The 26138-nt window shown below is 44.0% G+C and overlaps 1 protein-coding gene across 5 annotated transcripts in view; it reads left to right on the top strand.

The window, feature by feature from the left end:
- Positions 1 to 26138, top strand: part of LOC137423118 (choline kinase alpha) — a 59676-nt gene that overhangs the window by 26529 nt on the left and 7009 nt on the right. For 4 of the 5 annotated variants that reach the window (XM_068109948.2, XM_068109947.2, XM_068109949.2 and 1 more), the window contains 5 exons: positions 802 to 860; positions 1061 to 1145; positions 7157 to 7265; positions 9160 to 9254; positions 14330 to 14411. In XM_068109948.2, the coding sequence (XP_067966049.2) occupies positions 802 to 860; positions 1061 to 1145; positions 7157 to 7265; positions 9160 to 9254; positions 14330 to 14411 (430 nt within the window). Of the gene's footprint in view, positions 1 to 801; positions 861 to 1060; positions 1146 to 7156; positions 7266 to 9159; positions 9255 to 9722; positions 10185 to 14329; positions 14412 to 26138 lie in introns of those variants that run through there. The other variant, XM_078774684.1, reaches the window with a different exon arrangement.

The following is a 26138-nucleotide window of genomic DNA, read 5'->3' as shown; positions in this document are numbered from 1 at the left end:
AGTTTGAAAACCAGCATCAACCGTGCATAAATTTGCATATTCGATCATTTTTGACAAAGTTATGGCACTTTGAACTTTGGTAGGGGACATGTATTGCAGCGCAATACTCAGAATGCTTGTTTAAACATGGTTTGCTTTCGTTTGTGTGAATGCTACAAACATTGTTGGTGTCAGTAGTGCTGATAATTTGTTTTTCTTTTTTGGATTGACAACATTCTGGTACAGAAATATCAGAGATATAGACTTCATAGCTATGTACATGTGGGGGGAGGAAGGATGTGTGTGGCATCATACAGGAGGGGGTGGCGGGGGATGGGGGGGGAACATTGTGCAATGTCACATGGAGTTACATAAGTTTATATCAACATCAGGTAGTGCTGTTACGTGCTGTTAAGTTTCCAGACTCATGATAAAATGAGTCGCAACAACCACAACAACAGCGAGAAACAACTTGGAACAGAGGAAGTGGAGGAAAAGACGAAGGAGATGATAGTGGGAAAAGGCCGTGCTCCTCCGGATACATTTATGAGTAACCTTAAGTACTTCACAATTTAGGTTGCGATATTCTATCCAAATCCGTAACATCCTTTTAACAACAACTCCAAATCCATAAAAAGACGCGTGTGTACTTGCCTCATTGAAAACGATGTTAATCATCCTGAAAGTGTTTGATCACGTATTGGTAACATTGGGAATGCATTTGAAGCATTGGTACCTTTTGCGGATTAAAAGTTCTGCAGCTTCAGTCACCCAAGAATCGCATCAAGGCAGCAAGGATTCACGTTTACATTGTCTCCACAGGTCTTTGCTCCGGCAGACTCCTTCTCCAGTGGTGTTCTGTCATAATGATCTTCAGGAAGGTAACGAGCCTTTAGCTTATCAGTTCTCAAGTCAGTTTTGATGAGATCATATTTGTTTAACCTTGTAGAAGGAAGGGCACTACTCCGTTGACACCCTTTGAAGATTATGCAAACATTTGAGTCGTAAGTGCATTAACTGAAAATGCCCTCACCTCCAACTCCTCACTGCTTCCGCTGCCCCACCCTCTCATCTGTTGCAGGCAATATCTTGCTCCTTGATAGCGACAAACCTCTACATGACAGAATCATGATCATCGACTTTGAATACAGCAGCTACAACTACAGGTTTGTCTTTTCAGTGTCAGCAGTACAACTTTCAATGACAGTGCTGCAGTTTGTTTCGTTGGCTAATGTTGCTACATTGAATGCATGAATTATGCTGTTTTATGGAGATCAGTCAAATAATGGGGCTAAGCTCAAATTAAGTAAGCAGGCTCGCCTCTAATCTGTCTAGCCTGGGTTTGAATCCCGACCCAGCTATAAAGCGTCTTCCCAGTGTTGCACGGGCAGGGTGATTCATCAGTGTTTGTGCCGTACCTTGATGGATTTCAAACGGGTGTCCCATCTGCTGGCATTAGTTGGTGGACTTTAAAGATCCATACGGTGTCCTTCTTGAAGAGTAGGTGCACTATCGCCAGCACCATGGCCAAATTCCAACCTCAACCATCAGAGGGCATTGCCTCAGCGGTACCTCAGCCAATGATGCTACCTCGCAACCTTGTGCTGCATACGAACGAAGACGTCAAATAAATCGTCTGAATATTTAGTGAGGTGGGTGGGGTTGAGAGGAGAGTAGAGCAAAGCAAAAGAGCAAGCAGAGTTCATAGACCAACTCACCCCTGCAGTCTTGAGAAAAAGGACATGCAAAGGGTCTTTTAAACTCGTGTTTCTGAGCACGATCTATATTCCCTACGAGCCACGATTTTGTCTGAATATCGATATTCCTAAACGCTGAGGGTGCGAGTGGCAAATTTGATTGGTGTAGATGACTTAAATGCCGAAATATTTTGTTCAGGTACAGTAGTCGGTCCCCGACGTTCGTGGGGGATACGTTCCTGGAAAATGCCGCAAGTGTTGAAACCGCGAATGGTGGGGCAATGTTTCAATGGGGAAAGGGGAGATAGGTTCCCGGCGGTTTGTGATTCATAAGGGAGGATTTTAAAATTTTACAATGCTAATCATTAGTTTCATTTAAAAATGCTTACAAATAAAAATACTGCAAACCATTCCAAAATGTTAGCTCACTCTTGCCCCGAGTGTTATGTTACTTTATCAAAAATGAACCATTTGTTTTGCTTCAAACTTGCGTGATTCTCAAAAGTGTCTTGATCCCGGAAATAGTGGCCGTTTCAACCGTTCGGAGGTTAAGCTGGAAGGATGATAGGGTATTCTGTATTATCTTTTGACGTTGAGTTGAAATTGCATAATTTTAAACGTCCTGGCATCACAGTCCTTGTGTTGGAATTTCGTTTTATTTTAGATCCAAAACAAAAGTTCATTTTACTTATCGTAGCATGAAGCAGCCTCGTTGATCGGCATATGATTTTCACCATGGATAAACTACATGACCAACGTGGACCAAATTGGGTACAATACATGAGAACATTAAGGTCTTGTGGGGTTGTGCTCCCCATCTGGATGTGCCCCCTACAATGTGGGTGAAAGGGGGGTTGGCCCCAAATATTGGTAGTTCATTCAAAAATCTTCTCAGATCGGGCTTTGCGGGGAAAAATGGCCTCTAAACGGTGGTTGGTTTTTATTCAAAAATCTTCTCAGAAACCGCCAGACAGATCAGCTCCGGACAAAACTCGCCACGGGGTTTCGTGACCATGCCCTTTAAGAGGCTCAAAATGGGGGTTTCGCCTCAAATTCAAGTAATTTCCTTTTTACAATCGTCTCAGAAACCATGGGGAAATATATCCGTCAGTCCCCCACGGGGCTATTATACAAGAATGGCATGATAATTTGAGTAACATGATAGAAACTGCATTTCCGATTGTTCGATAGATAAGCTTGTCCAACTTTCACCGAACAAGTTGTATGCAACACGTTTTCTTGTGTCACGTCAAAGTTGGCCAGTCTTAAGTCATCTCAACACGTCATACAGAAATACTGTATGTCGTGTCATTGCAAAAAAGTAGCTCGGTCTCGGAGTGAATACGTCCGAGAAGCCGTGCGACTATATGTCCGTTTATCACGTACTGTTCAAACTCAGTTGCATCCTGTGTATTAATTACATACGTCTATTATTTACGTACTATTGGAATGTTCCTTTCGACCCTTTAGACTGCTGAGATACCTAAATACCTCTCTAAGACCCCGAATACCCAAAAGACGAAGAGGACCCCAAAAAACCCATTCGACCTCAAGATCCTTAACGACTTAAAGTGTGTCGGGCCCCCCCTGGGAAACCCCCTCGTTGACTGGATTTGTGTTGGGTATGGTATATACTTATGTGGGTTAAAATGAGCAGCTCTGTGAGATCTCTCGATTTCCGGTGTTTTTAGATGGGTTTTTTTTCAACCCAGATAAAGAAAAACCGATTTTGAAGGTTTTGAAATCCAATGATAACATCTTTGAGCTCCACATGGAGAGGTGAGGGGAGTATGACAAAAAAACACCTTTGTAATGGCTGCTAGAGATACATATAAATCCTTTGAATCCGTTTTTTTTTGGAAAAAATATTAAAAAGATAGGGAGAGAGGTGGGACTCAAAGATTTTTGTCTTTGAAGTTTGACCAAGTCTTTTTTCCATGAACCAAACTTTGAGTGGCTAATTGGATGGAAATTAGTGGGTGATGGGAGTTGCACCATTGGAAAGAGCATGCAAAACTGAACACCTAGAACCTTTACACCCCTTTTGACCCCTTAGACCGTATAATTTGGACCCCTTACAACCTTCAGAACCATTAGATCAGCTTGGAATCTTTGACCATTTAGATTTAGAGCTATAGACCACTTGGACCTTTTTAGATTACATATAAATTACAAATATATAATATCACCAATATTACAAATAAATTTGGACAAAATAAATGTTTGTATTACGATTGGTGTAAATTGGTGATTGGCTGACAACACAGCAACGCACGTAGAGTCATTATCCTCAGTTAAAACAAGCCTGTGCCTCTGTAGCGACGTGGTGAGGCAAGTGCAGCGAGCTGATCCACGCTAGTTACTCAATAAAATAGCGAATCGATAAACGGTTTTCAACGCACAGCTTTGTGGGTGTGGTAGTAGATTTCATTATGGTGAAGAATCACTTTGGAAATTAAATTTTTTCATCAGATCCTGATCTTCACCAAAATCAAATCGATTCATCCTTGTCACACACGCCCACCAAGATTTGTCCAAATCTGTTCATAACTTTTGAGATATCATGTTATTTATAGTTTTAAGTCCTATAATCGCTTAGTGGTGAAGAATCACTTTCTCGGGTCTAGATCTTCACCAAAATCGAATAAATTCTTGCTTGTGTTACGTGCTCCTCCCCAAACCCTGGTCACGGTGTACCTCCGAGCCCCGAGAGGAGTCACGGCAGAAAGATGTGTTATTCTGTATGTCAAAGATCAATGGTGAAACCACACCAATTGTTACCAACAAACAAGTATTGTATTAAGATCACACAAGAATAACAGTACAACAACAATAGTAATCAATTGTACAACTGTTACGGATTCGTCACTTCCGTTGTTGTGGTTTTCATACACTGTAAACATTTTTTATTCCATGTACTATTATTGGTGTCGTTTAAGGGTAATACGAGATTACTATTTTCAAAAGGTAAAAAAGTTAATGTTTTAAATGAAACCGGAACCGGACGATGACTAAGAGGAGGAGGAAGAGAAGGCGGAGCGAGTGAGTCGGACAAGAAGCCTAGTTGCTTTGAGATCTGGAGCGAACATTGACGAACGAGAGTCACGAGTGAACTTTGGGTTTCCCGGGAAAGGGATTCCTGCGACAGAGTTGTTATCGCTGTGGCAGATCAACCTGCGTGTCAGGTTTTGCGGTCGATTCCGAAGAGAATCGTTGGAGTGCCGTTACGCCACGAGATCGGGCCGTCGGCCATTTTGACTCGTGCGCTTTGCGCATCCCTCAAGGTTTTTCACTTCGTTTCAAGCATTTTCACCGCATTCAGACGTTAATCTGGTGTGCGTGTGTCACGTGACTTTTGAGTGGGAAATCTGCGGTTCGCCGATTTGGAGTGTGATTTCCCAGTCGCCTTGAGGGCACCTTTGTGCAGCTTTGGCAGCGGGACTGTGACTGTCATCCGAACGGGATTCTGGTCTCGATTGGACATCGTTCTGATGATCGCTGGAGCGGATCGACTTTGGCTTGATGCCGGAATAGAGACATTGGGGAATGTTCTTCTTTTTGCTCAATTGGAGCACAGTGAGTTATATTGTACGAACCTGGTGGTACCATCATAGGAAATATATATTGGTTGTACAATTATTGATTACTGTTGTTGTTGTACTGCTATTCTTGTGTGATCTTAATACAATATTTGTTTGTAGGTAACAATTGGTGTGGCTTCACCATTGATCTTTGACATACAGAATAACACATCTTTCTGCCGTGACTCCTCTCGGGGCTCGGAGGTACACCGTGACCGGGGTTTGGGGAGGAGCACGTAACACAACCAATATATATTTCCTATAATGGTACCATCAGGTTCGTATAATATAACTCACTGTGCTCCAAGTGAGCGAAAAGAAGAACATTCCCAATGTCTCTTTCCCGGCTTCAAGCCAAAGTTGATTCCGGCTTCAAGCCAAAGTCGATCCACTCCAGTGATCGTCCGTACGATGCCGTATCGAGACCAGAATCCCGTTGGGTTGGCAGTTATACTGCCAAAGATGGGCGAAGGTGTCCTCGAGAAGCGACGGGGAAATCACACCTTCAGGTATGGACGTTTGACGGCTCTCAATCGGCGAACCCCAGATTTCCCACTCAAAAGCCACGTTACACACACACACCAAATTAACGTCTGGATGCGGTGAGAATGGTTGAAGCGAAGTGGAAAACCTTGAGCGAAGCGCAAATCCTGCGCGAGGTAAAAATGGCCGACGGCCCGTTCTCGTGGCGCAACGGCACTCCGATGATTCTCTTCGGAATCAACCGCAAAACCCGCCACGCAGGTCTATCTGTCACAGCGACAACAACTCTGTCGCAGGAATCCCTCTCCCAGGAAACCCAAAGTTCACACGTGACCCTCGTTCGCCAACGTTCGCTCAGGACCTTGAAGCAGCTCGGCTTCTTGTCCGACTCACTCGCTCCGCCTTCTTCTCCTCCTCTTCCTCTTCGTCGTCCGGGTCCGGTTTCATTGAAAACACTCACTTTTTTACCTTTTGAAAATAGTAATCTCTATTTCCCTTAAACGACAACAATAATAGTACATGGAACCAACAATGTTTACAGTGGATGAAAACCACAACAACGGAAGTGACGAATCCGTAACACTCGTCACACAACCAAACTTCCCACCACGTTTCATCCAGTTTTGCCCATAACTTGGAGATATCCTGCTATATATTGTTTTGGTCCTGCTCTCAATGTGAAGAATCACTTTTAAAATGTTATCCAGATTCGGATCTTCATCAAAATCTTATCATTTCATCCTTGTCACACACCCAAGCTCTTCACAAAATTTCATCCGAATCCGTGAACAACTGAGATATCCTGTTCACAACAGGCAAGCAAGTAAACTGACAGGGGTGAAAACGCAACTTCCGTCCAACTTCGGTGGCAGAGGGAACAAAACTAGAAAAAAAGTCATCATGGCCATTACTGAAAAGGTACAAAAAACAGGGGGACATATAAGTCCTTGTGAAGTCTGCCAATGTATGCAGGTTGTGTTGTGTAGAACTAAGGTTGTACACAACTCCAAAAGACATTCTCTGTGGGGGTTTGCCAGTGTATTCCCACCTTGAGAGCAATTTGATATGGACACCCAAAACGCTGCCTATGAGAGGTACCCTATGAAATAAATAAAAGTGCTACTGCTTTTGCTTGTTTAATAGGTCAACAGACATTTTCGGACACTTTTATTGATGGCTTGAAAAAGTAAAAGCTTGAATGTGTTCTTCAATTCGAAATTCAAAAGGTGAGATGGAGGCCAAATCTGGAATGAATGAAGTACAAGGAGTGATTTTGTTATCCCCATCGGGATTCTTAATGAATGAACGCTCATCATGGAAGAAAGAAAATTGATTTCTAAGGGAAAACGATATCGGGTATTTATTGTACTGATATATATTTTAACCCTGTTGTGAATTTAAACCTCGTTCTTTCAGGGGATTTGACATCGGTAATCATTTCTGTGAATGGATGTACGACTACACACACAACGCGTGGCCATTCTACAAAGTGAACACAAAGAACTACCCCAGTAGAGAACAACAGGTAGTCGTTACCCTCTTCTTAACATAGAAAACTTTTTATTTAGTTTGACATATTTATCTCAGGCTAATAGTGAAGCTTGTACGCAAATCACAGATTGGGCAAAGACATCAGAAGACACCAGTGTGCTTTATTGTGAATTACCACAACGTAGTGAAGAACCCGCCCTGGGACTAGAAGTGCAGGCGCGGGGTTAATTCTCGCAGAAGTGCAGGCGTGGGAAAATTCTGCGGGCAGGATAATTCTGCTAAAATGCGGGCGGGTTAATTCCTCAGAAATGCGGGCGGGTTAATTCCCACAGGAATGCGGGCGGATTAATTCCCACAGGAATGCGGGCGGGTTAATTCTCCAGAAATGCGGGCACGATAATTCTGCTAAAATGCGGGTGGGTTAATTCCCCCTAAAATGCTGGCAGATTAATTCCCCAAAATATGCGGGTGGGTTAATTCCCACAGAAATGCGGGCGGGTTAATTCCCACAGAAATGCGGGCGGGTTAATTCCCACAGGAATGCGGGCGGGTTAATTCTCCAGAAATGCGGGCAGGATAATTCTGCTAAAATGCGGGTGGGTTAATTCCCCCAGAAATGCGGGTAGGTTAATTACCCCTAAAATGCTGGCAGATTAATTCCCCAAAATATGCGGGCGGTATAATTCCCACAGGAATGCGGCGGATTAATTCCCACAGAAATGCGGGCGGGTTAATTCCCACAGAAATGCGGGTGGGTTAATTCCCACAGAAATGCGGGGCGAGTTAATTCCCACAGAAATGCGGGCGAGTTAATTCCCACAGAAATGCGGGCGAGTTAATTCCCACAGAAATGCGGGCGGGTTAATTCCCACAGAAATGCGGGCGGGTTAATTCCCACAGAAATGCGGGCGAGTTAATTCCCACAGAAATGCGGGCGAGTTAATTCCCACAGAAATGCGGGCGGGTTAATTCCCACAGAAATGCGGGCGAGTTAATTCCCACATAAATGCGGGCGGGTTAATTCCCACGGAAATGCGGGCAGATTAATTCCCACAGAAATGCGGGTGGGTTAATTCCCACAGAAATGCGGGCGAGTTAATTCCCACAGAAATGCGGGCGGGTTAATTCCCACAGAAATGCGGGTGGGTTAATTCCCACAGAAATGCGGGCGAGTTAATTCCCACAGAAATGCGGGCGAGTTAATTCCCACAGAAATGCGGGCGGGTTAATTCCCACAGGAATGCGGGTGGGTTAATTTTCCAGAAATGCGGGCAGGATAATTCTGCTAAAATGCGGGTGGGTTAATTCCCCCAGAAATGCAGGTAGGTTAATTCCCCCTAAAATGCTGGCAGATTAATTCCCCAAAATATGCGGGCGGGTTAATTTGCCTAAATATGTGGGTGGGTTGATTGCCTCAAAAATGCGGGTGGATTAATTCTGCCAAAAATTTGTGTGGGTTAAGTCACACACAAATGCAGACAGGTTAAGTCACACACAAATGCAGACAGGTTAAGTCACACAGAATTGATGTATGCTATCATTACTTGCAATACCCCCTCTGGGTACACATTCATAGAGAGAGAATTGGTGTCCACCCCCACTAATTTATCCCCTACAACCTTACTGTGCACCTCATCTGCACACACCACCGTACCCACGTCACGCTGAGTACAACCACAAGTTTTCAACTCATTCCGTTCAGGAGTTCATGGAAGTCAAACAAACACACACAAAGACACTTCTTGAATTGGATGATGATGATGATGATGATGATGATGATGATGATGATGAGTAGTAGTAGATAATATACCAAAAGACAAAGGTAGTTTTTGGGATTTGAACCTGGGTTCCTGACATCGTGTGCCCTCAGTTCAGATGGGAATGCTAAACAGGCCAGTCCGCTATTCAAACGCTTGTTTTGTGTGCAGTTAAGGTTTTGTATGGCTTACCTGAAAGAGTATGGAGATCACGCCGAAAATCTGGGGGATGCTGACATGGACAGAATGCTTCTTGAAGTGAACAGGTACAAACCAGAGATACAACCGTTGCCACTTCCCAGAGGTGATAGCATGCCACCAAACAGGATTTTGAAGTGAACCAGGGCTGATTTCAAAAACAGAATTACTCGATCAAGTTGACACCATACAGTGATGAGAAAAATTTTGTGAACCATTTATAATTTTCTGTATTTCTGCATAAATTTGACCTAAAATGTGATCAGGTCTTTGTCTAATAATAAAGAGAACCTGATTAAACAAATAGCACATCAAAATCTACTTTTTCATTTATTTATTGAGCAAAATGATCCATCATTCAATTTCTTTGTCAGAAAAAAAGTATGTGAACCTCTAGGTTAATTAGCTCAATTAAGGGGGTAATTACATTCAGGTGTTGCAATCAATGAGATGACAATCAGGAGTGTGTGTGGCCCTGCCCTACATGAAAAACAAACTTTGTTTGGCATCATCAGAGTCTGGTCTTCACCACATAGGTTTGTGGAAGGATGTCATGCCTCCATCAAGAGATTCCTGAGGACCTCAGAAAGAGTTGTCGATGCTCATCGGTCTGCAAAGGGTTAATTCCCCAGAAACATCATCCAGATTTGGAAAACATCGCGAGATCTTGTGGGCGACGTCACGGTTTTTCGAAGCTGTACACGGTCTCCACGTTTCGAAGTTAAGTAATAATTGTTCACAATTGTATTTTTGTCGAAACTGTATTTATCTTTCGGTGTGTGTACCTATAGTGTCCCAAGGAAGATTCTCGGTGTTAATCTTTCATAAATTAATCGTTTCTGTTTGCCTGGCGTGTGCGGCCTTGTAGCCTCAGGCTTCCCCCGTCGAAGTTTGTTCACTTAAGTTTCTTCCTTCGCTGTTTTTGTTTGCTTCTTAGACTTTTCCCTTCTCCCCCGAACATCTACTTTTTATCTAACGTTTTAACCCCCCCCCCCCCCAAAAACAACAACAAAAAAACAACATTTACTTCCCTTTCTCCACGTGTTTCATCGTGTGTGCTTTTGTCTCATCGTGTGCTTCTGTCCACGTGCGCTGTGTTGCCCCGCCCCCATTATCTCCTTGCCTTCCACCTTTTGCCCTGTTCAAGTGACTCGTGGTTGGCCCTCTAGGCCCTCTCCCCGTTGGTATTTTTGTGAATAAAAGATTGTTCTTCACGGTTCTGTATAAATATGTTTAAACTTTCCCCTGCAGTGTTTTATTCAGTGGTATATTACAACACGCTGTTTTTCTTCCCATTTAAAAGGCTCTTTTCAATTTCCTCTTCAACTCATTCCACTTCAAAAAAAATTCAATCTCTTGTAATTCTTTCTCACTACATGCTCTAAATTCTCATTCATTCCACCCCTCCTCCACCGTTCTTAAATGGATCGCTAACTTGAAAATCACAATAAACCCAATTTGCTATAAATGTTCGTCTTTCATGAATCATCCACTTTCTAAACTCCCCCCTTGCCCCTCCCCTCAAAATCTCCCCCCTTGCCCCTCCCCTCCTAAACTCCCGCCTTACCCCTCCCCTCCTAAACTCCCCCCCTCCCCTTAAAAACTCGCCCCCAACCCCTTCCCTTCAAATCTCCCCTCCAATTCAACCCCATCCTCCTCAAAGCTGACTCCTCCTCACTTCGTCTCCCTTCTATCTCATAGCTCCACCTCCCCCAACCTTCTACTTTCCTCTGCCCCTCCTCAAACAACCCCTCACTGTGCCTCATCCCATCACCATCAAACCTTTCGTCCTCCTCATCCTTCCCTTTCTTGTAACTATTCTGTAATCTCTGACACACGATCAACTGCTCTCCCTACCTCCCCCTCTCATCCTTCATCTGACCCTAACCCTCCCCTCCCCTGTCCTACACCCGATGCTCCTCCTCTCTCCTCATTAACGGTATGGACCTCAAACATCCGGGGCCTTCGCTCAAACCCGATTGATCTCTCCAATCAGGTTGCTTTTGACAATCCAGACTTGATCTGCTCAACAGAAACTTTCCTCCTTCAAGATGTCTCTGATTCCTTAATATCTCCTCCTGGTTACTCCCTCCTCCGGTATGATAGACCTGAGCCTCGTCCTGGTGGCGGGGAACCCAACTGCTCCTGGACTCTGTGTCCTCTCCTGACAAGATGGAGAAGTTTTTGTCAAACCCCGACTTTGATTCTGCAACTGGTCCAGATGGCATCAGCCCACAGGTCCTAAAATCCTGCTCTGCCACTCTATCTCACCCTCTCTCTGTTCTTTTCACCCTCTCTTTTGCTCAACGTCATCTGCCAGCATCTTGGAAATCAGCAAACATTACCGCTTCACACAAAAAATGTGCAAAAACAGATCCTTGCAACTACAGACCAATCAGCCTGCTCCCAATTATCAGCAAAGTCATGGAATCCATCATTGCTTCGGATATCAAATCCTTCCTCTTCTCCAATGGCTTGATCTCCGATCATCAATTTGGATTCAGACCAGGTCATTCTACTCTGGACATGCTGCTTCTGCTGTCTCAACAATGGATGGAGGTCCTCAATGCCAAACAGGAAATCAGAGCTGTCTCCCTTGACATATCACGTGCCTTCAATACGGTCTGGCACCCAGCTCTGCTCACCAAACTCTCCTCCTATGGTATCCATGGAAATCTCCACGCATGGCTTGCGGACTTCCTCTCTGGTCGTAGTCAACGTGTGGCCCTGAATGGATTTCTCTCATCTCCCCTTCCTGTTCTGGCTGGAGTTCCCCAAGGTAGTGTTCTGGGCCTTGTGCTTTTTCTGGTCTTCATCAATGATCTCCGACTCTCTGGAAAATCCTCTCTATCTCTTTGCTGATGACTCCACTCTCTGCCGCTTGATTCCTCATCCCTCAGATCGGCAGTCTGCAGCCTCCTCACTCTCTGCAGACCTGGACAAAATCAGACTGGTCAAACAAGTGGAACATGTCTTTCAATCCTGAGAAATCTCACACTCTCACTGTGTCTCTCCGAAAAGACCAACTGGAAAACCCTCCCATCCACTTTCTCAACAATCCTCTCCAAGAAGTTCTGTCGCTCAAGCTTTTGGGTCTCACTATCTGCCATGATCTTTCTTGGGAAAACCACATTTCCAAGCTGGCCTCCAAAGCCAGTCGCCGTCTCGGCATCCTCCGTCGTGCGAAGTCCTTCCTTGGCACACCTGAGCTCCTCACCACATACAAGACTTTCATCCACAGCTCAATGGAATACTGTTCCCCCTCTGGGTCGGTGCTCCTGCCTCACAGCTAGTTCGACTTCACGTTGTTGAAACAAAAGCTTTCAGAATCATTGGAATCTCCTGCGATGAAGCTAACTCCGAGGGCCTTTCACTCACTCACTGCAGGCAGGTTGGTGGTCTTTCTGTCTTCTACAGACTCCTCTCTGGCCTTTCTCCCCCTGCTCTCTCTGTGCTCTGTCCCCCAAATATTCCAACAGGTCGCACAAGATCTGCCAGCAACCCTCTTATTGTTAAACTGCCAAAATCAAGGCTCTCTGCTCACCTTCACTCTTTCATTCCCCTTTTCTCCCGCCTCTGGAACAAACTCCCTCACTCCCTTCAATCCCACTCCTCCCTCCAGGTCTTTAAAACAGCTGTTCACCACCATCTCTTATCTTCCCCTATCCAAAACCTTGATCTTTTCTACCCCCACTAATTTTCACCCCAGATACACTTTTTTGAAATTCCAACTTCTTTCCTGGAAGTCCTTGCAGTGTCCATATATGTTTTATACCTCCCCCACCTCCCCCCAAGCCCCTCCCACAGTTCTCTCGCTGTCCTTGCTCTCAAATGTTGTGTTTGTGTCCTTCCCCCTCTCTCCCCATCTTGTCTGCCGCTCCCCTTATTTTGTGTTTTGTGTGTCGGTTTGACTTTTTGTATGATTAATGTTAGCTCTTTCACGAGCCTCCATCTTGTATACCGAAAAAAAAAAAAGTTACAAAAACCATTTCTAAAGATGTTGTGCTCCACCAATCCACTGTAAGGCAGATAATGTACAAATGGAGAAAATTAAATACCATTGTTACTCTTTTCAGGAACAACAAAATTACTCCACGAGCAAGCCGTACAATAAACCAGGTCACAAAAAGCCCCAGGGTAATGTCTCAGGATCTGCAGGCCTCTCCTGTATTGCTAATGTCGGTGTTCATGAGACCACCATCAAGAAAACACTGAACCGAATGGTGTGCCTGGAAGGATAGCAAGGAGGAAACGATTGCTCTCCAAGAAGAACATTTCCACCAGTCTCAAGTTTGCCAAAGACCACCTAGATGATTCAGAAGGCTATTGGAAGAATGTTCTGTGGACAGATGTCGATGAGTCGAAAGTGGAACTTTTTAGCTTAAATTAACATGTTTGGAGAAAAACAAACACTTCATTCCAACGTAAGAACCTCATCCCAACCGTGAAGGCTGCTTTGCTGCCTCAGGACCCGGCCGGCTTGCCATCATTTACGGAACCATGAATTCAGGATTGTACCAGCAAATTCTACAGGAGAATGTCAGGGCATCCGTCCATGAGCCGAAGCTGAACAGAAAGTGGGTCATGCAGCAAGATTATGATCCTAAACACACAAGTAAATCTACAACAGAGTGGGTGAAGCAAAATAAATTTTGCATTTTAGGATGGCCAAGTTAAAGTCCAGGCCTTAACCGAATTGAAATGTTGTGGCAGAACCTGAAGCGAGCACTTCATGCAAGAAAGTTCTGCAAGTAGGAATAGGCCACAGTTCCTCCAAGCCGATGTGCAGGTCCACATCAACATCCAGAATAACAGGAAACGTTTGGTTGAAGTTATTGCTGCTCAAGGTGGTGCCACCAGTTACTGAATTTAAGGTTCACATACATTTTCCAACAAAGAAATTGAATGTTGGATCATTTTGCTCAATTAATTAAATGAAAAAGTAGATTTTTTTTTTGGTGTGCTATTTGTTTAATAAGGTTCTCGTTATCTATCATTAGGACTTAGATGAAGATCTGATGACATTTTAGGTCGAATTTATGCAGAAATACAGAAAATTTGAAAGGGTTCACAATCTTTTTCTCACCGCTGCAGATATCCAACGTTGTTTGAATTCTTTTTAAACTATCGTATTTTTCTCCAGGTATGCCCTGGCTTCACACTTTTTCTGGTGCCTGTGGTCCATTCTTCAAGCCTCCATCTCCACCATTAATTTTGGTTATATGGTACGTACTTGTTTATTATCCCCACACTTTTTGAAAAAAATAAAAATAAATGGTGGGATGTTGTAATCTGTTCGTCTGCCGTGCTATCTCCTAAACGGATGTGTAAAAATTTACCAAATTTGGTGGTTATGATCATCACATGGCAAGAAGGTGCAAGAGCAGTATCATTTTTGGCCCTGCACCCCTGGAGGTGTCAAAAAACAAAAAATGCAATTACGGACACATTTTCAAATGAAACTTTCGATATGCAATCAACATTGGGAGACAAATTAAATATGTAACTATTTTTTAAAACTTGACACCTGGTTCATTCCCCAGGAGTGTGGACGGAGTCACAGGGGTCAAAATGGGAAAAGCAATCTTACTATAATTCACCAAATGTCCGTCTGTCTTGTCTGTCTGTCAGTTCGAAGGTATCGCAAAAACGACTGAACCGATCGCAACGATATTTTGGGTGGTTAATCCTGGGATCCCCTGGAGTAAAATAGGGTATTTAGTTTTTCCAATTTCAGCTTTGGTCTCCAGCATTCTCAGGTCTGGACTCCCGCATAACATTCGTGTTCGCATAACGTTCATTGTGACGATGTTGTTGTTGAAACAACTTCAACGCATGTTGCGCAGTTTGCGTTTGCGCAGTTTGACGTTGTTGTTGAATTGTTGTTGAAGGAAACACGTATCGGGAGTGCATACGACATAGCGATTGTGAATGTGACAGCTCTGAGGCGTCTTTCGCTTCGCATCGAAATTATTCATTAAATTCATTCATTCATTCATTTAATGATCATTACACTCATTCTTACGCTCATTAAACGTTCATGAAACATTAAACGTTCATTAAACGATTACGAAAATAAAAACGAAAAGCATTACGAAATCACGTTTACATCGTCACATCAAACACTACCTGAACACAAACATCGTCACAACATCGTCACAAACGTTACGTTACGTAATTCAAACCGTGAACACATCGAATATTGGAGAGCCCATTGCCCAAATTTGAAACACGATGGAATAATATTTACCGATATGAACAGTGATGTGGCTTTTATTGAAATTCTACAAATACTGTTTAGATTTTGATGATTTGCGTGTGATATGATTTAACGGATGTTTATATAAATCGTTTAAAATAAAATAAAAACCTTCAATTTCTGATATTTTGCCTTTTCAATTGGGCCTCACAATTGAAGCCCTGCCCATAGGGCGGGTACCGTTGCTAGTTAACTTAATTTGTTATTGGGTCAGTCCTGGTGGAACGTTTATGCCATCTTTCAAATTTGCTTTAGGTAGGAAACGGGGATTTGTGATGGTACGCCATGGACTTCGCTCTAGTTTTGCTTTCTTGAGCATTTTGTGAAATAGATTGTGAGCTCCAAATTCAAAGGCCTTTTTCAATCGCCCACATTGAAAAAATGCTTAAATTTAAAACGTTTTTAAGTAGACTGGTGCATGACTGAATAATTTGCAGCATTTTATTCCAATGGTCTCACCACAAGTGGTCCTCAAATCACCACTGACATTTATTAGAGAGGGATGCAAGAAGGAAGGGAGGGGGTGATGTGGGGGGAGAGAGAGATAAACACACAAAGGCAGACAGGGTGGGTAGTGGGATTTTTGGAATGAAATTTTGCATCAATAATGGGAATACAAAGTATGCGGTAAGTTGTCATTTTTTTTTTAACCCTGACGTGATGTTTAAGGTCATGACTAAATAATTATCAACATTTTAATATGTTTCATATACAATATGCAGCAACGAAGGCTGGAAAGGGTGGAAATGCGAATGGTTCGGTGGATGTGTGGAGTATCATTGAGAGAGAGGAAGACAAATGATGAATTGCGAAAGATGATGGGAATAGAGCCTGTGATTGATGCTGTGAAGAGAAACAGGTTGAGATGGTTTGGTCATGTGTTGAGGAAGGATGAAAGTGACTGGTTGAGAAGAGTGATGGAAATGAATGTAGAAGGAAGTAGAGGACGGGGAAGACCGAGAAAGACTTGGCTAAAGATGGTGGAAGAAGAAATGCGGGCAAGGGGGTTAACAAGGGGAGATGCAGAAAATAGGGCAAAATGGAGAAGATTGTCATGGGGACCGCAAGGCTAACCCCCGCTCTTGCAGGGAAAATGGCCTTAAAATGCCTGTTGTATTTTAATATGTTTCATCATAACTCAAACGAAGGTTTGTCTGATCAGAACGAAATTGCCCTCCAGATAGCCTAGATAAGATAGAGCAGGCCACATGTACACTTAATTTGCATCATACCCTTCTGAGTTAGAGGTCAAGGTCAAATGGTGGTCCAAAAAGAATATGGCCATCATTGGATAATGGGTGCTGGGGGTGGCTTTCCCTTGGTGATCGCAGATATCGAGTTAACATGTACAATTGGTTTTAAACTTAATTTTTTTCGTTCAGATATGTTCAGAAGACAGTACACCCTCGTTCAACTTGGACTTTCGCAACGCTGATTTGCTTATGTGTGGAAATAAACGGGACACTCATCGATTGATTATAAGTGCTTCTTAATGTGGCGCTTTGACCACGTCATGCACACAGGTGACCTCTCCCGCCATCTCGTACCACCTACGCTGTTTTCAGCTGCCACGTTTGAGTGAGCTTGTGCCCAGGAGATTTCTTTATTCAACGTTATTTATCTGCATACTGTACCCTGAAATTCAATACGGCACAGAAACGACAAGCCTCTCCAAGTGGTTGGGGAGTGAATACATTCCGTAAGGTTAAGACGCCAGCAGAGAAAATCGTGATTTTAGACATGTCAAGTGGCGGGATGAGTGTAGCGTTGCACCGCCATGAGTATCATGTGAACGAGTACACCATACGCACTTTTCATTCAAGCCTGACTTCCTGGAGTTTATAACAGAAAAAGGTATGCCCCGAAACAGTTGTTCAATGCTGATGACAAAGGCTTTTCTCCAACAAAATTGGTAACAGAACGTACAGTACATCTAGAAGGAGTGGAAGTCTTTCAAGGATGGTCCTGGACTTCTTTTTTGTGTAAATGCATCCGACGACTTCAAATACAAACTTTTCATGCTACGACACGTACATCGACAGCGGTGATCTCCTGGCCTCAAACAATTAACACCCCACCTTACAAGCGTGTGTGTACGTACAGTCATGTGAAAAAGTAAGTACACCCCATGTAAAGTTTTGACTTTTTCAACTTATTTCAACATACAGCTATTTGATCTTCATTTCAACAATATTGACAGGTAAAGGTGATATAATATAACAAATATCATGAAACATTTACATTTTGTAGTCCATTGTATAATTTAAATAAACATAAATGCAAATTTCGCATGTGGAAAAAGTAAGTACACCCTTGGCTCCAATAGGTGGTATTTGCCCCCTTTGGCAGAAACAACCTCAAGTAGGCGTTTCTTATAACTGTCTACCAGTCTCTGACATCGACTGGGAGAAATTTTTGCCCACTCCTCCATGCAGAATTCTTTCAGCTGTGCGATGCTTGAGGGGTTTCTTGCATGCACAGCTCGTTTCAAATCCCCCCACAACATCTCGATGGGATTTAGATCCGGGCTTTGACTTGGCCATTCCAGAACCTTCCATTTCTTTCTTTTCAGCCATTCCTTGGTGGATTTACTGGTATGTTTAGGGTCATTGTCATGTTGCAAGGTCCACCTTCGGTTGAGCTTCAACTTTCCGACAGATGGCCTCACATTATCCTGAAGCACCCTCTGGTACAATGAAGAATTCATAGTGGATTCTCTGATGGTGAGCTGCCCAGGCCCTGATGCAGCAAAGCTGCCCCAAATCATAATATTTCCACCACCATGCTTTACAGTTGGTATCAGGTTCTTGTGGTCAAATGCTGTCTTTGGTTTTCGCGAAACATGTCTTCTGGTACTGTGGCCAAATCGCTCTACCTTTGACTCATCTGTCCAGAGCACATTGTTCCAGAAGTGCTGGTCTTTGCCTAAGTGTTCATTGGCAAACTTTAGTCTTGCCCTGATGTTCTTTCTGGACAGCAAAGGTTTCCTCCTGGCACACCTCCCATGTCGATCAAATTTGTGCAGCCTCTTTCTAATGGTAGACTCGTGCACTTTGACATCAACAGTGGCAAGAGCTACCTGTAGGTCCCGTGATGACATTCTGTGGTTCTCAGAGACTTCTTTCAGCATCTTGCGGTCTGCTCTCTGGCTGAACTTGCTGGGGCGGCCTGGCCTGAATAAGTTGGCAGTTGTTTGGAATCTTATCCACTTGTAGATGATCTTCCCGACAGTCAAATGATTGATTTCAAATTGCTTGGAGATCTTGTTAAATCCCTTCCCAGACTCGCAGGCATCCATAACCTTCTCTCTGAAGGCCTCAGAGAGCTCTTTTGATCCAGGCATGGTGATGCCGCACACTTCAACAACAAAGAGCAAACCAAACTAAATGTCTGAGGTTTAAATAAGACGGGTTCCTCCAAGATCCTCTCTAACGATGGTCTAATCATTTGCACCTGAGCTGGTGCACCTGATTCTAATTTTAGGTATTTGAAGTAGTGATAAATGTAGGGGTGTACTTACTTTTTCCACATGCGAAATTTGCCTTTATGTTTATTTAAATTATACAATGGACTACAAAATGTAAATGTTTCATGATATTTATTATATTATATCACCTTTATCAATCAATATTGTTGAAATGAAGATCAAATAGCTATATGTTGAAAAAGTCAAAACTTTACATGGGGTGTACTTACTTTTTCACGTGACTGAACAATTGTACATGCACATATATACGAGTAAAAAGCCCGTCAAATATAACGGGTTGAAACAGTTTATTCGACGGTGCAGCCTCGTGAGCGTGCCAAAGTCTGAAGCCTCGGCCTTGTGGCAGGTGTGCTTATATTTATTTATTGGACATCATACGGATGTAAATGAACACTCATTTTACTCTGCATGCGTTGCACATGTGCAGGACATTTCACCTCCCTGCGCCTTGTATTTATTGTTATATAAAAAACGTTTCTATACACTGCCCTTGAGGCTCGGTTTGCAAGCCACCGTCTACAATTCCAACAGAAGAGACATAATTACTCTTATGCAAAATGTTTTTCGAGTTCGTTTTATCCTCAAAAATAGACAATAGTGAACACACATTCTTGTTAAAAGATTGGCCTTTAAACCCAACTCAAATCGTCCTTATGAAGGACATCTGTACAAACACACAAACTGATATTCTGAGGTTTTTATTTAAAAAAACAAAACAACGTATTAAGTATTTGGCCGTATGTTACATTTTGTGGCCACATTCGTCCCCCTATCTCCATTTATCCCACAAGGTCTTAAGCTTGTGGGAACACGAACACACCATTTTCCAGGAACCTAACCCGGTACTGGACAACGATTTACTGGGTTTAGCAGGCCGAAACAAAATAAACAAATAAATATGGAAAAATTGGAGATCGATCAAGCCGTGGTAAAACATCTGACAAAGGCATAATGCTGCAGTAAGCCAATTTTGGAAAACGATACCATCTTCGTTGGGGACACCTAGGCTATGGTCACGAGATGAACCAATGAGTTTAAATCAGAAAAAGGGATGATAGATGATGCCAGGAGTGGAGTGGCTGTCCAAAGACTGCAACTGATGAAAATTCTGTCACAGTGGATATTTATTATTTCTCGAATGACATACTTCATACATTGCTGGCCTCGATATGTCACAAACTGTTACTGAAAACATTCTGAATAGATGCTTTTGAGCAATAAAAAAGTGGCTGCAAGTTTGCTCTCAGGAATGTTGATGAGGGATCAGAGAGGTAAAGACAGCAAATTCCGGAGAAGTTTGAGATGTAGCCAGGAAAGTATATCGTCGTGTGACTACCCTTGGTGAACACCTTTAGGTAGTACAGAAGGCCAAACGAGTTTTAACTCCGAAGCGTTCAGTTCAAAAATATAGCGGAAAATACGCGTGGGGGAGCAAGAGGGAGGGGGGGAGGGGACCGGAGCGCTTACCTTCACGGATCCCACCGGCAGTCCTTAAACCTGCCAAAAATAATTCAAACGAAGACGGATTTAAAATGTCCAAAAATAACAGGTGTATTTAAATAAATGCCAGCACAAAGAAAATGCGCTAAAAACTAGATTTCCTCAACGGGATGTCTCCACAAACAGACGAAAGGGAAGGATAACCAAACATAAATGTGTGTGTGTGCACTTAACTCTGATCGCTAGTGGGGTCTCGTCAGGGGTCGTCAAAATCGCCCAGTGCATCGGCGGGAACCGCCCGTTCGTTGGTGGGAACCGCCGTTTCTTTGGCGGGAACCCAGGCCTCGCTGTGTCTCGCACTGCAGCGAGCCAGCAGCACTTGTCCACCCGCCGTTCCTGCCTGGAAAACTGCAGCTCTCCGTCCGCGGTTCTGCCGCCTCTTCACGACCACCAGCAAAGTCTTGGAATGCGGCCGTTCACGATGAAGCCTCCCCGTGCAGAGCAAGCACAACCATTCGCTTTGACATCAAGAACGAAAAGGGAAAATGTCCGCCGCTCCGAACGACTTTGTACATGCCGCGCTGACGTCATCAGTCGTGCTTCAACAATCAGCGAGTTGCTCCTTTCCAGTCCTTACCGTCAATCAAAAACCCCACCCAATCACGGCTCCTCGGGGCGTGGCCTCGGCCTACCCGACCTTTGTGTGCCTCCAAAGTAAGGGTCGTCAGCGGCAGCGCTCAATGTCTTGGCTTCCGGTATGTTTTTTTATTAAGGCCTTTAAATGTGAGATTCTGGCTCCGTGTCTATGGCGCAGTGCCTAAAGGGACATAGGAAATAAATTACAGAGGTAACGATGTACAAGTGACAATTACCCATAATCCCTGAGCTAATTAACATACCCCACTCATAATGGGGACGAAAACTTAACCCGACAGTCTGGTCTAATACAAAGTCCCTACTTATAGTACATCGAGGTGGTTCTTCTTCTTCACGACAATCGGAGCACACTTATCTATACACTCTACCTGGCTCTAAGGTAATCACTGCCTACCACCTACAAACGTAACAATATTGTCCAGCATGTAATGCAGAATTGAATTTGGGTTCACAATTTTCATCCCAAATCCAAACGACAACGTGCGACCAATCTCTTTCCGCCACATATTCCAAGCAAAAGCAATAGCTGGGGCATTTCCATCTCAATTACAAAATGAAAGTACAGTACTTGTGATTATAAAGACATTACATTTTTTGCATCAAGCAATTCTACCTTTCCAGAACAATGATCCAGATCCAACTGTCGCTGCAATCCAGGCAGCCCAAACCTTAACATAACACTTGCGGTGTCCACTGTGGTTGAAATGCAAGCTTTGTTTGTTTGAAAAAAATCACGAAGAAAAGTCATGAATCTATTGTTTTAAGTGATTTATGTAAATCAATCTAAATTCCCAGTGAGGGAGGGGAGGTTTGGGTGGGGTGAGAGATCCGTTCCGTTCAGAACTTTTCCAGATATCTTGTTCACAAGCACACGAACACACACACACACACACACACACACACACACACACACACACACACACACACACACACACACACACACACACACACACACACACACACACACACACACACACACACACGATCGAATGCATTACTCCCTGGCAGGAGTAATGATCATAAGTAGCACTAGAAGGCACTCAGCAGAGCGCATACATCCGCCTGGTTGGCCATATCACTCAATGGTGAAGAATCACTTAAAAAAATTATATTAGCTGGATCTTCACCAAAATTCAATCGATTCTTCCTTGTCAGACACACAACCTGTCCAACAAGTTTCGTCCAAGTCCATCCACAATTTTTTGAGATATCCTGCTATGTATCGTTTTTTGCCTTATCTCCCAATGGTGAAGAATCAATTAAAAAATTCTAGTAGCCGGATTCGAATCCTGATCTTAACCAAAATCTAATCATTTCGTTCTTGTCACATACACTACGTCTCTGCCAAATTTCGTCCGAATCTGTCCACAACGTTTTGAGATATCTTGTTCACAAACGAACAAACAGACAGACAGACAGACAGGGGTGAAAACAACCTCCATCCATCTTTGGTGGCAGAGGTAAAAATAGCTTGCAACTCTAATGATGGGTTTATACAAAGGTGATGTTAATCGAGATATGTCGATGAAATTATATCCACAAATCAAGCAAACAGTTTACCTGACATCTTTATTAAATTGTCATGCGATGCTTTACACTAATTTGGACTTTCACCTGATTTAAAAAAATAATACTTGCGGTGAGGCTCATGCAGAAGTTGAATGGTACAGGGTAAACTGACTGATGGAGTAAATATAACAGGCAGATACGTATACAAGCCATTACAGCATGGAGAGGAGTGGTGTGTCAAAAGGAGGGGAGACAGTGGGAGGCAGGGTCCACCTGTGCAACAGAGCTCAAAGGTATAAATGGAAAAGGTTATGAGATTATGGTGTGAAGCAGAGTTAAAGGGCTCCATGGGAGGGGGAGGGGGGGGTTAACGTGGAAGGCTCCAATCATGGATTATACAGTCCTCACCGAAGTCTACACTTTTGAGGAAGTAAAAAATCTGCTTTTTGAAAAAGGGAAGGTCATAAGTGTTTGGAAAGACATGAGAAGGTAAAGAGTTCCAGAGTTTGGCAGTGGAGGAGAAGAAACAAATGTCATCACAACGGCCACTGTGACAATGGATATGGGATTTGGGGATGACATGACTGGAGATGAGAATTGGGATGTCTGATTGGAGATGGGAGTTGGGATGAGATGACTGATGGGGGGAGTTGGGATGAGACGACTGCAGATGAGAGTTGGGATGACTGCCTGGAGATGACACATTAGTTCTTCCCATGATTGGGTGCGATGTTTCGTGATTCTGACACGAGACGTCCCCATGCTACATTAGTCAAGAGGGCAGCACGACCTTGTCAGTGCTGAGAGACAATGGAGATGAGAGTTGGGATGAGATGACTGGAGATGAAAGTTGGGATGAGATGACTGGAGATGGGAGTTGGGATGTCTGATTGGAGATGGGAGTTGGGATGAGACGACTGGAGATGAGAGTTGGGATGACTGACTGGAGATGACAGTTGGGATGAGACGACTGGAGATGAGAGTTGGGATGAGATGACCGGAGATGGGAGTTGGGATGAGACGACTGGACATGAGAGTTGGGATGAGATGACTGGAGATGAGATGACTGGAGATGGGAATGTCTGATTGGGATGTCTGATTGGAGATGGGAGTTGGGATGAGACGACTGAAGCTGAGAGTTAGGATGAGATGACCGGAGAGGGGAGTTGGGATGATATGACCGGAGATGGGAGTTGGGATGATATGACCGGAGATGGGAGTTGGGATGTCTGATTGTTGATGAAAGTTGGGATAAGATGACTGCAGATGAGAGTTGGGATGAAATGACTGGAGATGGGAGTTGGGATGAAATGTTTGGAGATGGGAGTTGGGATGTCTGATTGTTGATGAAAGTTGAGATAAGATGAATGCAATGAGAGTTGGGATGAAATGACTGGAGATGGGAGTTGAGATGAAATGATTGGAGATGGGAGTTGGGATGTCTGATTGGAGATGAAAGTTGGGATAAGATGACTGCAGATGGGAGTTGGGATGAAATGACTGGAGATGGGAGTTGGGATGAGATGACTGGAGATGAAAGTTGGGATGAGATGACTGGAGATGGGAGTTGAGATGTCTGATTGGAGATGGGAGTTGGGATGAGACGACTGGAGATGAGAGTTGGGATGACTGACTGGAGATGAGAGTTGGGATGAGACGACTGGAGATGAGAGTTGGGATGACTGACTGGAGATGAGAGTTGGGATGAGATGACTGGAGATGAGATGACTGGAGATGGGAGTTGGGATGTCTGATTGGAGATGGGAGTTGGGATGAGACGACTGAAGATGAGAGTTAGGATGAGATGATGGGAGTTGGGATGAGATGACTGGAGATAGGAGTTGGGATGTCTGATTGGAGATGGAAGTTGGGATGAGACGACTGAAGATGAGAGTTGGGATGAGATGACCGGAGATGGGAGTTGGGATGTCTGATTGTTGATGAAAGTTGGGATAAGATGACTGCAGATGAGAGTTGGGATGAAATGACTGGAGATGGGAGTTGGGATGAAATGATTGGAGATGGGAGTTGGGATGTCTGATTGTTGATGAAAGTTGGGATAAGATGACTGCAGATGAGAGTTGGGATGAAATGACGAGATGGGAGTTGGGATGTCTGATTGGAGATGAGAGTTGGGATGAAAGGACTGCAGATGGGAGTTGGGATGAAATGACTGGAGATGGGAGTTGGGATGAAATGATTGGAGATGGGAGTTGGGATGTCTGATTGGAGATGAAAGTTGGGATAAGATGACTGCAGATGGGAGTTGGGATGAAATGACTGGAGATGGGAGTTGGGATGAAGTGATTGGAGATGGGAGTTGGGATGAAGTGATTGGAGATGGGAGTTGGGATGTCTGATTGTTGATGAAAGTTGGGATAAGATGACTGCAGATGAGAGTTGGGATGAAATGACTGGAGATGGGAGTTGGGATGAAATGACTGGAGATGGGAGTTGGGATGTCTGATTGGAGTATTTTTTTTTTTTGTATGCAAGATCGAGGCTTGTGTTGGAGCTAACATTAATCACAAAAAACAAAAAACGGACACAAGACACACAATAAAGGGAGTGGGAGACAAGATGGGGAGAGAGAGGGAAGCACACAAGTAAAACATTTGAGAGCAGGGACAATGGGAGATCTGTGGGAGGGAGAGGGCTTGGGGGGAGGAGGGTAGGGGAAGGAGGGTAGGGGGAGGGGGGGGAGGTATAAAACACATGGACACTGCAATAAGTCGGTATTTCAGAAAAGTGGATCTAGGGTGAATTAACGGGGGTAGAAAAGATCAAGGTTTTGGATGGGGGAAGATAAGAGATGGTGGCGAACAGCTGTTTTAAAGACCTGGAGGGAGGAGTGGGATTGAAGAGAGTGAGGGAGTTTGTTCCAGAGGTGGGAGAAAAGAGGAATGAAAGAGTGAAGATGAGCAGAGAGTGTTGATTTTGGCAGTTTAACCATAAGAGGGTTGCTGGCAGCTTTTGTACGACCTGTAGGAATATTTGGGGGACAGAGCCCAGAGAGAGCTGGGGGAGCAAGGCTGGAGAGGAGTCGGTAGAAGACAGAAAGACCACCAACCTCACCAAAAAGAATGAGTGAAAGGCCCTCGGAGTTAGTTTCATCACGGGAGATTCCAATGATTCTGAAAGCTTTGGTTTCAACAGCGTGAAGCCGAGCGAGGTGTGAGGCAGGAGCACCGGCCCAGAGGGGGGAACAGTATTCCATTGAGCTGTGGGAGTTGGGATGCGATGACTGAAGATGAGAGTTGGGATGAGATGACTGGAGATGGGAGTTGGGATGAGATGACTGGAGATGGGAGTTGGGATGAGATGACTGGAGATGGGAGTTGGGATGAGATGACTGGAGATGGGAGTTGGGATGAGATTACTGGAGATGGGAGTTGGGATGAGATGACTGGAGATGGGAGTTGGGATGAGATGACTGGAGATGGGAGTTGGGATGAGATGACTGGAGATGATAGTTGGGATGAGATGACTGGAGATGGGAGTTGGGATGAGATGACTGGAGATGGGAGTTGAGATGAGATGACTGGAGATGGGAGTTGAGATGAGATGACTGGAGATGGGAGTTTGGATGAGATGACTGGA

The sequence above is a fragment of the Myxine glutinosa genome, chromosome 3 (genome assembly GCF_964187855.1).
Source record: "Myxine glutinosa chromosome 3, kmMyxGlut1.1, whole genome shotgun sequence".
NCBI classification, from domain to species: Eukaryota; Metazoa; Chordata; class Myxini; order Myxiniformes; family Myxinidae; genus Myxine; species Myxine glutinosa.
Note: the sequence above shows the minus strand (reverse complement) of the source record. Positions and strands in the feature narration are given on the sequence as shown.